This window comes from Panthera tigris, chromosome A1, assembly GCF_018350195.1.
Source record: "Panthera tigris isolate Pti1 chromosome A1, P.tigris_Pti1_mat1.1, whole genome shotgun sequence".
In the NCBI taxonomy this organism is placed as follows: Eukaryota; Metazoa; Chordata; class Mammalia; order Carnivora; family Felidae; genus Panthera; species Panthera tigris.
This window is the reverse complement of record NC_056660.1, coordinates 169,597,639-169,611,201: the sequence shown is the minus strand read 5'-3', so window position 1 is coordinate 169,611,201 and position 13,563 is coordinate 169,597,639. Positions and strand designations below refer to the sequence as shown.

The following is a 13,563-nucleotide window of genomic DNA, read 5'->3' as shown; positions in this document are numbered from 1 at the left end:
ACTTAAGTATCAGATCATTGCAATTTTCCTGAATAAATGAGTGAATAGGTGATTGATGGGTGATGAATGAAAGTAGTAGCTGTTTAAATTTTAATATTTTTTTAGTTCATTTTCCTCATTGTCCAAAGGTTTGTAAATCATCTGTAAATACTTTAAACACTTCAGTTTTCAGTATTTTGAATACTCCTATTTCATATTAATTATGAATAATTATTTTACTTGCTACTACAAAGTTAAAACACATGTACTAGTTATGAATCATAGTCAATGGACTTATGTATTGCAAGAAATATTTCTGTACTTTAAACTATTTATACTCCAAGCTTCTGTTCTGCTTGACTGGTTAGATATTCAGTCTTGGTTTTGATTAGTCTTGCCCCTGCCCTAGGGTTATACAAAGGTCCTTGATACTTATGTATCACTAAAACATTGGAGGTCACCATGGGGCATTGGGGCAGTTGTCACGTCTGTATGGTCCTCTCTATTTTGGCATACCTTCTGGGCCATAATGAGACTGGGAGAAGATTTTATGCCTCTGGTATGATGGGGGGTTCAATCTCGCAAGATGCAATACACAAACATTTCTTCCATGCTACTGTCACCTCCAGGCGATGTTGCTACAAGAAAGGAGATGACTCTGAATGACCTCTGTTACCTTCCAGTCTCAGGAAACATCTCTCTCCACAATCCCCAAAGCTTTTTTCCTCCCTACAGGGGTGTCATCTCTTCAATGGGTTTAATTTTTTGTTTTTGCTTTTTGAAGATGGGATAGAGCCAGAGAGTAAAGTCAGTTTTAGCTTTCTGCTTTGGAGAAATTCAGGCAAGGACGAGCACCTGAGTATATATGGCTCCACAGAATAGAGAAGTACAAACCAAAAGGGAGAGTTCTTAAAATAAATAAAGCCATCATACTTAAGAGGCATCCATGAGACTCAATCACTCATACTTCTCTTTTACAAACTGGACGTTTTTAATCTTTTAATCATTTCCAAAAGGTGACATGGTTTTTATATCTCCTCACTTATCGCCTCATGCCACTTGGTAAAATAGATCACTTGGTTGTCTTTTAATGTAGGAGCCCAAATGGATGAGATAATTCAGTTCCCATCATGTTTTGCACAAAATGTTTGTAATTAAGATTTATAACTGATACACATAATTTAATTTTGCAATGGCAAATAAAAAATAGCTATTTAAAAAACACAGTTGATATCAATATAATACATATACTCAAACTTTATGCTCCAGCAATCTGAAGAGTCCCTACTCTGAGTTTGGATTTTATTGTAGGCAGTAGGGCTATACTAAAAGCTCTTAAACAGGAAAGGGGGTCTAGGGGAAGAGGAAAAGGCTCAGATGATGTATATTTGGAAAAGTTACTCTGGCAGTCATCTAAAAGATGAGGCCAGAGGAAAAGAGATCAGGAGGAGACTGAAAGATAAGGAGTTATGGTATTAGTCCAGGACAAAGATAATGCCATCCTGACCTGGGAGAATGGCAGAAGGCATTAGAAGGAGGCTTAATAGGGGTGCCTAGGTGGCTGAGGCTGTTAAGTGGCTGACTTTGGCTCAGGTCATGATCTCACGGTTCATGGGTTCAAGTTCTGTATCAGGGTCTGTGCTGAAAGCTTGAAGCCGGCTTTGGATTCTGTGTCTCCCTCTCTCTCTGCCCCTCTCCCACTTGTGTTCTGTCTCTATCTCTCTCAAAAATGAATAAACATTAAAAATTACTCTTTTTAAATAAAAAATAAGGAGGCTTGATTAACAGATATCCTCTGAAGATGGGAATCAGTACAACATAATGACAAATAGTGTCTCCCCATTGTTTTGATGCTCTGCAATCTAGTGAAAGACCTGAAGCAAGGTGAGGCCTGACAATGACCATGAAAGGGAGATTTAGAAGGGGCCTTGGTTTCTTATGATTGTGAAGCTGCAAAACAGATCCTAAATTGTCTAGTTTTGGAGTTAAAAGAGTATTTAACATCAGAGAAATATACTTTTTTATCTTGTTTGAGCCATTGTCATTTTTACTTCTGTTTTATATCAATAAATTTAATTTTAATACCATATATTCTCCTACAATCTTATTTTTATTGAAGTAAAAATTGCATATAGTGAAATGCATGAATGTTCATTGTACAATTCAATGAGTATTCTGGGTATCTATTTCTAGAAACAACCATTTTAAAACTTAGTGACAAATAATTTTTTAAAAATCAACTGGAGTTGATTATACACAGTTGGGTAATTCTCATTATGGGTCTTTCCTTTGATTTCAGTTAGATGTCAGGGGAGGCTCTAGTCATCCAAAGGCTTGGCTGGGTTGGACATCCAAATGGCTCATTGCATGGCTGGCAGTTGCTGCTTGCTGACAGCCTGGCTGGGTGCTCAGCCGGAGCTGTTAACCAGAGCTCTTGTTGGTGACTTTCCATATGACTGTTGGCCTCCAGGCACAGTGACTGGACTGTGAGAGAACATCCTTAGGAAACCTACTGGGAAACAGCAAGGCTTTTTTACGGTCTAGCTTCATTGTCCCAAAGTGTTACTTCTGCTACATCTGGTTAGTCTAGCAAGTAACAAAGTTAGGCCCAGATTCATGGAGAGAGTAAATTAGACTCCATCTTTTGTGAGGGAGATACAAGGCCACACTGCAGAACAACATAGAGTATGGAAGATACCGTTGGGATACCATTTTTAACAATGTGGTCAGCTACAGTGAGCTTTGATACATATTTACACTCATGTCAGCACCTCCAATATATAACATTTCCATCTGTACCTTCCATTCAATCTCCACCCCCACATTCCATCCTCCCACAGATCATCACCATGTAATGGCTTTGCCTGTTCTTAAACTTCATATATTTGGAATCATACAGTATGTACACTTTTGTGTTTGGCTTCTTTCACTCAATTTTTTGAGCATGTGATATTAGTTTGCTTGTTAGTACTGAGAAGAATCCTGTAGGTTTTTATATGCAATGTTTTTATTATAATTTAGTTCTAAGTATTTTGAAATTCCTTTGTTATTTCTTCTTTGATCCAGAGGTGACTTAAAATTGAGTTTCCTTTTTCTCACTATATAGAGGGTTAATTTATCTTTTTATTATAATTTTCTGACTTATTCATGTTTTGATGCCGGGAAATATAATCTACTTATGTAGATTACCTACTTTTTATAATTTATTAAGACTCGCTTTCTAGGCTAGAATATGATCAATTTTTAGAAATTGTATTCGTGTGCTTGGACAGAACGCATGTTCTTTAGTGATGGAATACAGAATTCAATTTGGTTTGTTTGGTCCATTATATTAATTATATTGTTTAAATCTTCTGTACCTTAGCTGATTTTATTTCTCGTTGTTGACTACTTGACATATTAGTAGTTAGGAAAGTGTGGCTCAAACTACTTGTTCTTAATTTATTTTCTCAGAGCCACACTGCTTACATCTTTCTCCACCTGGCATAGACCAGGTAACAATAACCCTTCAGTTATCCAGTAGCTTAGCTCAGGGTTTTTCCTCTATAATTTCTTGGATTTCAAATTTCTTAGTGCTGCAAAGTTGTTTTTAAAGACAGGTAGCTAAAGCCTGTGTTAGTCAACTTTATTAAAGGTATTGAATCCCACATCACTATTTTTTTATACTGTTTATTCCAAAATCTTTTTTTTTATTGGACGTAATCTACTTTTTTTGTATGTGTAGATTCTTCTGAGATTTTTAATGTATTTTTCAAATAAAAATACTGCCCCTTTCCCCCCATATTTATACTCCTTTTTTCTTTTTCTTATACAGTATTTTTGTTGGCTAGGACTGCCTATAAAATGTTGAATTAAGTAGTAAGTACATACTACTTTTTTTGTTCTTGGCTTATTGTTCTTTTTTATTGTTCTTGGCTTTTCAGATAAAGCTTCTAAAATTTTGTTGTTAATTATGTTTCTTTTAGTTTTTCTTAGGTAGTTTAAATTAAAGAATACTGACATCCCTTGCTTGCAGGGTTTTTTTTTTTTTTTAATACATAATCATGAATGGAAACTGGATTTAATTGAATTAATCTTTGGTGTATATAAAAATATTTCCTACTTTTTTGTCTTAAATCCATCAATGTTATGGTCTGTGATAATAGATTTTTATAATATTAAATCATCCTTGCTCTTCTAGACTAATTCATCTCAGTTATAATGGATTATTTTTTATTGGTATTGCTGGACTTGGTTTCCTTCTTCTTCTTTTTTTTTTTTTTGGAAGTTTTGCAGCTATGTTAATAGGTGAGAATTTCCTATTAAATCATTTTCCTGTACTGACCCAAATCCTGTTACCTTTAATGGTCCAGAAATTTATCTCTTTTGTATAGGATCTCCTAAGATTGGTGAAACTAAATAGGCATAAAAATAATAATAAAACTATGGAAAACCTTACAAAGGTATTCTGGGGAGAAATAATAAGAATAGAAGAAAATGACAAGTAAATTTAAATAAATGTATTAGCAATTAAAATTTTTAATGTTTATTTATTTTTGAGAGAGAGACAGACAGAGTGCAAGCAGGGGAGGAGCAGAGAGAGAGGGAGAGAGAGAATCCAAAACAGGCTCCAGGCTCTGCGCTGTCAGCACAGAGCCCAACGCTCTGCTTGAACCCACGAACTGTGAGATCATGACCTGAGCCGAAGTCAGCTGCTTAACCGACTGAGCCACCCAGGTGCCCCTGTATTAGCAATTTTAAAAGTAGTTTTTAAGTGTTCTGTTTATCCTTTTGGTTATCATAATGTTAGATATTATGTCTGTTTTGAGGTTGATTAAATGATTAGAGAAAATCTTATATTTCATATTTGTCTATCTATATGTCCTCGTGACTTTTTAATTAAATCTATGTAAGTTTGAATCAAAGCTTTAAAACGTGATATTATAAAAAAAACTTCAATCATGCAGAAAAGTTGGGAGATTAGTAAATGAACCCTCATTTACTTTTAGCTCAGATTTAACAATTATCAGTTAAGTTCATACATTGTGATGTGTTAGTTATATAACATTTTTATGCCTAACGTGTTTATTACTTAATGCATTTATATGATTAGTTAGAAGAATATTATAAAAAGAACAAATAGTAAGTAATGAATATTATTCTTCACTTAGATAGTAATGACCCCTTAACAGGAGATACTACTCTAATCCCTATTCATAGATGAGGAAACTAAGGTAGTTTAATTAATTTGCGGTTAAGTAATTTGCGCAGTGACGGAGTTGTAATCTGTGCTGGAGCCAGAATTTAAAGCAAGCTGTTGATTCCTGCACGTGCATGGTTCCCTGCTACACCACATAGGAGTGAGAGAAGGAGACCTTACAGAAGTAAGGTGATAAGCCAAGGGAGGAAGTGTCATGATAAATGAAAAAAGAAGACACTTATTTCTAGAAGGGGTGGTAGGCAGAGTCAGTTACTATAGAGGGATCAGGTGAGATCAGTACTAAAAAACGCTTAGTGGGATTGTTCACCTGGAAATCATTGTCAGCCTTGGGAAGATTATCTCAGTGCCAGGACAACAGAAACTAGGTTCCAGATACTGCATTTTCTGCACTGAAATAAATTCAAGGGTAAATATAACTTAATATAAAAATCATATCTGATATAAGCTAAAGGTAAAATCACACTTTTTGCCTGCTTCAGACAAATATGCAAGGTAAATCTGTGGAATTTACTTAAATTATTGGAAACCATCCCTGGAAAGTGGTAGAGAAAATATGAGTTATTGTAGCCCATCCTCTATGGTGGAGAGCTGTCTAAATGAAGAAAATTAGAGCAAGTGAAGAGGTCTGTCTAAGAAGTAGTTGCTGTCAAAAATGATTTTTTTTTTCATTTCAGTATTTGAAGGAAGTCTTTATTTAAAAATTCAATCTTTAAGATCATTTTTATTCACTTAAGATTTTGTTTTCATTTCAATCCACAAATTCAGTCAGCACCATGTGTTTGGGTACTATAGAGAAAACAAGGATATTTAAATTTTAAAGATCTATTTAACTTATAATAAAAAGCCGATTTAAAATTTACATCATGTTTTGCTGATTCAGGGCAAAATGGCTATTTCTTGACAATGATGTAAAAGTAAAATAATCCAATTTAACAAGGCCATTCTAATCTCTTTGCATTTAATTATTGTGATTTCCCAGCAGCGTAAAAGAAACGTGTCTTGTATTTGATAGCAGAAAAAGAAAAATTTTTGTTCTCATATTTTCTGTTCTTGTTTTAAGGTAGTCTGGTGTTAATAAAGAGCATGATATATGCCTCTATCTGTCCCTTTTCATTCAGTTCACCAGTCAACATCCCTGCATGTAACTGTCCTGAGAAGGAATAAAATGGTACAAACGATTCCCCTAGTAGGTTCTAGTAAATGGTTCAACAAAACCCTTCATCAAATAGTGTGTTAGAACCTGGGTGTGTTGTCCCCAGTAGTGGTTAGTACACGTAACTCTAGTTATATTAATATAATGCAAAAAGGCCCAACTGTACACACAATAATAGTAACAACAACAACAACAACTCCTTGTTGATAGCTTCAGGTTTGGGATTCTACTGAGAATTTGATGAAGAATATTCTTATGAAAAAACTAAAAATGTTGTTACAGTTGATACCATTTTTGGATTTTCTATTTTGAGATATCTTTGGGGGGAGGGGAGTTTTCCTTGTTTATTTACCCCATTGAGGATTTAATCCTAACATCACAATGGGAAAAATTTTTGAAGGTATTCATCATTTCTTTTCAGAAACTTGAGTTTATTTGGTTGTTTTAGTCAAAAGCAATCCTAACTAATAAAATACACTGGGGAGTCATGTCTCTCTTTTACATGTTTAAAAAAATTTTTTTAACATTTATTCATTTTTGAGAGTGAGAGAGACGGAGTGTGAGGGGAGGAGGGGCAGAGAGAGTGAGAGATACAGAATCAGAAGCAGGCTGCAGGCTCTGAGCTGTCAGCACAGAGCCCGACACGGGGCCTGAGCTCACAAACCATGAGATCATGACCTGAGCTGAAGTCGGACGCTCAACCGACTGAGCCACCCAGGTGCCCCCATATGTCTCTCTTCTATATCACAATGCTATTCAAATAGTATTTGAATAACAAACTAGTGTTGATTAAGCCCTGGCACTGTTACTCTCAAGGTAGGTAGATACTCCCAACATAAGGCAGAAATAGAGAGTAAGAATATAGAAACTTCTCTAGCAATTTGACATTTTCAACCCATCCAATCTGGGAGAGTCTCATCAGCTGTATTTTAGAACTTGCATGTTGAGCAGACAGCTCAGACACTTACCACTAGTACCAGCAGATGTATGGGATCAATGATTAAGAGAAAATTTCTAAAACAGTCTCCAACTTCTTGAAATCTCAAAAAAATAGGACTAACTGTAGTCAATCCTGTGAAGTATATCACAAGATGGCTAAGAGCTTGACGCATGCAAACAAAGATCAGTTTGCTTTCAGTTTCCCTTCAGTTATTTTTCTTCTTAAGTGGCCTGTATTTTTTCCTTTCTATTAATTTGGAATTAAATTTTTAAAATGAATTTATCTTAGAGTATGACTGACTCAAATTTGTGTTTCTAAACTCTATTTCTGAAATATGTAATGTTTTATGAATGATGGGTTTCTTTTTGTCTTAAAGACTGCCTTTAGTGGGGTTCCTGGGTGGCTCAGTCTGTTGTGTGTCCTACTTTGGCTCAGGTCATAATCTCATGGTTCGTGGGTTTGAGCATGGCCTAGAGCCTGCTTTGGATTCTGTGTCTCTCTCTGCTCCTCCCCTGCTCATGCTCTGTCTCTCTCTCTCTCTCAAAAATAAAATAAACATTAAAAAAATAAAAAAAAGAATTTGTCTTAGTGTAATTAAACATCTTCATATTTTTACATGACTCACAATAGATACTTGCCAAATATAATACCAACATAGTGAATTTCCAACATTTGTTGCTACATTTATCTAATTAACTGTTTTGAACATCCCTATGTCTTTATTATTGTTGTTCAGTGCTTATGTGCACTTTATCACGCATCATTAATAATTGTTTGTAGCTATTTTATGGAGTTCCTTTTAAGGTGGAAGTACCCAATGTGGAGACAATGTGCTGTTGTTAACTTTAAAAAATTAAACTCCTAAGTATATTAGTCCTGTTTAGGAATAACTTGTATTTTAAAGTTAGGGCCACTCTAAATGACATCCCTATATATAGCCAGTATGGCTGCTGACTTAAAAATACATTTGTTGCGTGCCTGAGTGTCTCAGTCTGTTAAGGATCTGACTCTGGGTTTTGGCTCAGGTCATGATCTCATGGTTTATGAGATGGAGTCCCACTTGGGGCTCTGCACTGACAGCATGGAGCCTGCTTGCAATTCTCTCTGTCCCTCTCTCTATGCCCTTTCCCCTGCTCACACTCCCTCTTTCTCTCTTTCTCAAAATAAATAAATAAACTTAAAAATACATTTGATTTACACTCTAATGGATATAGATTCGTAGAAGCAGAACTTGCTATAACCAATAGCAATAGGTAATAATGTTGTGTGTTTATAATCCATTTTGTGCTGGATATTTTCCCATTGCTCTTCCAGATCCACTTTCTACCCTTCTTCACTCTGCCTTACACCTTCTCTGGCTTCTAGTTTGGCTTAGCTAATGGGAAGCACAGGTGGGTGATTGGAGTGGAGGACAGGAGAGTGAGATCAAAGTTCCTATTCTCCAGGATCCCTCTTAGCAGGCAGCCTCAGATTGGTTGCATGTCTAGACCAAAGGCCAATGTTTTCTATTAAGCACCACTCTCCAAAGCTATTCTTTCTGGGTCCCTCTTCTTCTCAGTTCTGACAGTGGTGTGTCACCTCCTTCTTCCAGACCCCGAGAATGGCACCATCTTGGGTTTTATTTTATTGTATGTTTTTTATTTCAATAACTCTACATATGTCTTTTGAGTCTCTTTATTCATTTACTCCATTTGAGTGTGCCATCTGCTTCCTGCCAGAACCTTGACTAATATAATGATCAGTTTTAAAAATTAGCTAGCTTAAAAATGAAGTGCAAAACAATTCAATGTAAAACTTGACTACCTATTTCATTACTTCATTTGCTATTTAAATGCTCTACCAAACAAAAATAGTATGTTCTAATTTGGGTCATACACTCATAAAATGTATTCAGATGTACTTAAAAAGGAAAATACATCTGGATTTGAGAGCAAGCAGGGAAAACATAATCTAAATGCTAAAAAGACAGAGGACAGAAAAATTTGCAAGTAATTTTAAGAAATAGAAAGCATAGTGATCTAATAATGATCACAAGCCTGTACAGAAAGCTTCCTATAGGCCATGCTCAATTCTAAGCAATCTACATTTATGCACCTGTTTATTTCCTACAGCAACCCTGTAAGGAGGTAGTATTCCCATTGTACAAGTGCAGAAACTGAGACACAGAGCAGTAAAGTAAATCAGTTTGATTGTATCCTCTGAACTATGATGCCATGATCTTCCAATGGTTTTGCTGATAAAACAGCTGAAGTATAATGAAAGCTAAATATTATATGAAAGAATAAGTTTTAAATAGTAACATAATAGAAAGCACATGGGTTTTCAATTCAAAGTTGGGTTTGATTCCTGGGTCTGACATTTTAAATTAAATTTAAATTCTTCCTTAATGTAATTTCTTTCTTCAGCCTGATTTTCTTTCTTACCACCCTTTTCCCCACAAATCATGAATTTGCATGTAATGTATTATTTGGTACTGTGAGTGCATTTGTATTTTAATGCAAAGTTTAATATTTCTGTTTAGGTTTATGATCTGTGACTATGCCTGTCAACAAATCACCCATGATTAGTAAATTAGCAGTGATATCTTCCTCTTATCATGAAAAACTCTTGACGTTGAATTTTCAAAATTTAAGGAAAAGAAGGAGTAATAAATCAAAGTAAGTTTGAAAAAGTTTTCATGTTATTAAACTAGCAGACCCATATGCTTTGTAGAATTTAGAAAGTACAAATGGTTATGAATAATTTTTTAAAAATCACCTATAATTCTATAACTAAGGATAAAAATATTAAGGTTTACTATTTTGTAAATAAATGGATTCATAATTTGCAATGATCGTATATTTCTAAAATTTTGAATTGTATACTTTTTGTTTAAAATAAGCATTTTTCCTATAAACATATATGTCTGCTAAGTTGCCATAATAATCTATGAAGTGCAAAAGAGAAAGTATTTAATAACTACTATATTGTGAAGCACTTCAGTTATTTCTATGTGCTTTCCTATTTCAAATTAAGCCAAGAGAAAATTTATTTCTGCATTTCAAATTATTTCCTTGGGGTAAAGTTTCTAAAATGAAGTCACTAGATCAAAGTTTGTTGATAATTTAAAAATTGTGTGTGATTTTAAGAAAATTTTAAAAACTTGAGAGTAAAGAGAATTATAGAATACATAATAAAACTTGCATGGTGACATATGGTTACATTTGTTTCAAATACTTTTCTTTAATAAAGAATAGATCAACAAACAGATAAACTTGAAAATCTTTGGCCACGTGCCCTCCCAACTAAAATAATTATGCTAGATATCACTTCAGTTCATTTTTTGATTTTAATATACATGAATATAAAGTTGCGTTTTCCAGATAAATAAAAATGTAGTTATACTTAACTCATTTATCTCTGGTTGGTTTCTTAAGTCAGTGTTATGTTTTTAATTCAATCCGTACTGATAATTGTTTTATTATTGATAATTATTTCTTCATTCCTTTTTTTCCCCTCAGCAGATTAATGTCCTTCTACTCATAGCTTCTATTATTGCTATTGAGAAGTTAGGTGAAATTTGGTGCTATTTCTTTCATATTAATCTGTGTTCCTCCACTTATATGCTTTCAAAATTTTCTTGTCTTCCACTTTCTGCAGTTTACTATGGTGTGTCCGAATGTAATTTTAAACAGTTATTCTGCTTGGATCTCTCAAACCTTTTAAATCTGTGGGCTGATCATAATTCTTAAAAAATTATCTGATATTGTTTCTTTAGAAATTACCTTGACAACTCATTTTCTCTTTTCTTTCCTTCTGGGAGTCTTGACTACATGTATATTAGACCATCTCATTGTATATTTCACCTTTCACTCTTTAGTCTGTATTTTCCTTTTTTTGGTCTCTTTTTACTGTAGTGTTTGGAACAATTTATTCTGATATGTGATCTGTTTTCCACGTGACTACTTCTCTTGTTACCATATTTACCAACTGAGTTTTAAAATCTGCCTGGAGTATAAATCTGCATTGAGACTGATCTCAGCAGCATGCACGCGCGCGCGCACACACACACACACACGCGCACACACACACACACACACACACTTTTTTTTTTCCTTTCTCTTTCTTTCTCTGCTGAGCACCAAGGCAGCCTTCTTTACATATCCCTGGAGTTGGAGAGAAAGGATTGGGATTAGTTCTGATTGCTTTTACCTCAGGTATTTAGTTAGACAATGTGAAGGGAGTCCAAGTTTTCTGTACCTTGGAAGCTCTGGGTTTTTCGTACTGCACAGTCACTTAGAAAACATACTTGGTCTTCTCTCCATGACCCCTTGTACCAAGGGAAACCAGATTCTGTTCCTGGCACAAACTGTTTGAGATGAAGCAGAGAACTGTCTTGTATGAAGGGACATCACTTTTGTTTTCCTTCTTAGGTGTTACATGAATTACCATATGCCTCATATTGTATTTGTTTCACTTATTCTTCCTTAGAAACATGAATTTTTGCAGGCCTAGTGTGGATTCTGTTAGAGACACATTTAGGGCTGCATGTAAATCTTTCAAATGAGGTACTGAAGTCTATTCTGGACCAAAGAGAAAAATCACACAATATTACAATGGATTACTGGTTCAGAGTATTACTATTTTGTCACAATTTTCTTTTATAACTAAGATTATTTTATTGTGTATAGTCTGTTTTACTTTTTCTACTTCATCTCAGAGATGGTGAAGACCAGAAGATTTTGAAGACTTACACCAAATATATACATTTATTTTAGGTGACTGGAAAGAATTAAAGGGAATGTAAATCTTACATTAGGAAGATTTAGTCAAGCTATTAGATTATTTTACATCTTTTTCATAGAAATATTTTTTATATCTGGAAGGCCAGAGTCTTCAGTTTCCTAAAATGTTAATAAGCCTCCAATTTTTTCTTTTTATTAATTTATTTGACACTTTTGTAGATAGTAACATGTGCTGTACAGATACATGCTCTAAATATTTAAAAATACTATACATGTACCTATCTATATAATATTTCTGATTTAAAAAAATTTTTTTAACATTTTATTTATTTTTGAGACAGGGAGAGACAGAGCATGAACAGGGGAGGGTCAGAGAGAGGGAGACACAGAATCCGAAACAGGCTCCAGGCTCTGAGCTATCAGCACAGAGCCCGACACGGGACTCGAACTCATGGACCGCGAGATCATGACCTGAGCTGAAGTAGGCCGCCCAACCAACTGAGCCACCCAGGAGCCCCTAATATTTCTGATTTTTATAAGTATACATTCATAATACAATTTAGCTTTATAATATGGGCTCTAAATATGTGTTGTCAGCAGCAAGAAGAAACTTTTGTAGACTTAACATTTATATTCTGATCATTTGTTTATTTTGTCTATAGGCTTTGTTTTTCATTTATCTGAATTATTATAAGCCTTTAAGTAAAATTCTAAATTTTAATTAGGCCTGTTAATTTTAGCCTGAGACCTATATATTGTAGCATTTGAGGATGACTATAGATGATTTAGCCAAAAATATGGTGATAGGATCTGGATGGCCATAAAGAGCATGAACCCATGTAATTATGTATTAAATGTAGCTTTTTTTAGAATGTATTACCCCTATTCTTCACAGAGCTAGAACAAATAATCCTAAATTTGTATGGAACCAGAAATGACCCCAAGCCAAAGCAATCTTGAAAAAGAAAACCAAAGCGGGGGCATCACAATCCCAGACTTCAAGCTATACCACAAAGCTGTAATCGTCAAGACAGTATGGTACTGGCACAAGAACAGACACTCAGATCAATGGAACAGAATAGAGAACCCAGAAATGGACCCACAATCGTATGGCCAACTAATCTTTGACAAAGCAGGAAAGAATATCCAATGGAATAAAGACAGTCTCTTTAGCAAATGGTGCTGGGAAAACTGGACAGCGACATGCAGAAGAATGAACCTGGACCACTTTCTTACACCATGCACACAAACTCAAAATGGATGAAAGACCTAAATGTAAGACAGGAAGCCATCAAAATCCTCAAGGAGAAAGCAGGCAAAAACCTCTTTGATCTTGCCCGCAGCAACTTCTTACTCAACATGTCTCCGGAGGCAAGGGAAACAAAAGCAAAAATGAACTACTGGGACCTCATCAAAATAGGAAACTTCTGCACAGTGAAGGAAACAATCAGCACAACTAAAAGGCAACCAACAGAATGGGAGAAGATATTTGCAAATGACATATCAGATAAAGGGTTAGTATCCAAAATCTATAAAGAACTGCTCAGACTCAACACCCAAAAAACAA

At 34.8% G+C, this 13,563-nt stretch overlaps 1 protein-coding gene across 14 annotated transcripts in view; it reads left to right on the top strand.

Annotated features, from left to right (window-relative positions):
* Positions 1 to 13,563, top strand: part of TMEM232 (transmembrane protein 232) — a 210,865-nt gene that overhangs the window by 13,591 nt on the left and 183,711 nt on the right. For 11 of the 14 annotated variants that reach the window (XM_015542903.2, XM_042991086.1, XM_042991076.1 and 8 more), the window contains one exon: positions 9,794 to 9,929. The exons of 1 other annotated variant lie outside the window; for it this stretch is intronic. In XM_015542903.2, coding sequence (XP_015398389.1) covers positions 9,811 to 9,929 — 119 coding nt within the window. In that variant the 5' untranslated portion in view covers positions 9,794 to 9,810. Of the gene's footprint in view, positions 1 to 9,383; positions 9,533 to 9,791; positions 9,930 to 13,563 lie in introns of those variants that run through there. 2 more of the 14 variants (XM_042991072.1, XM_042991158.1) reach the window with 2 other exon arrangements.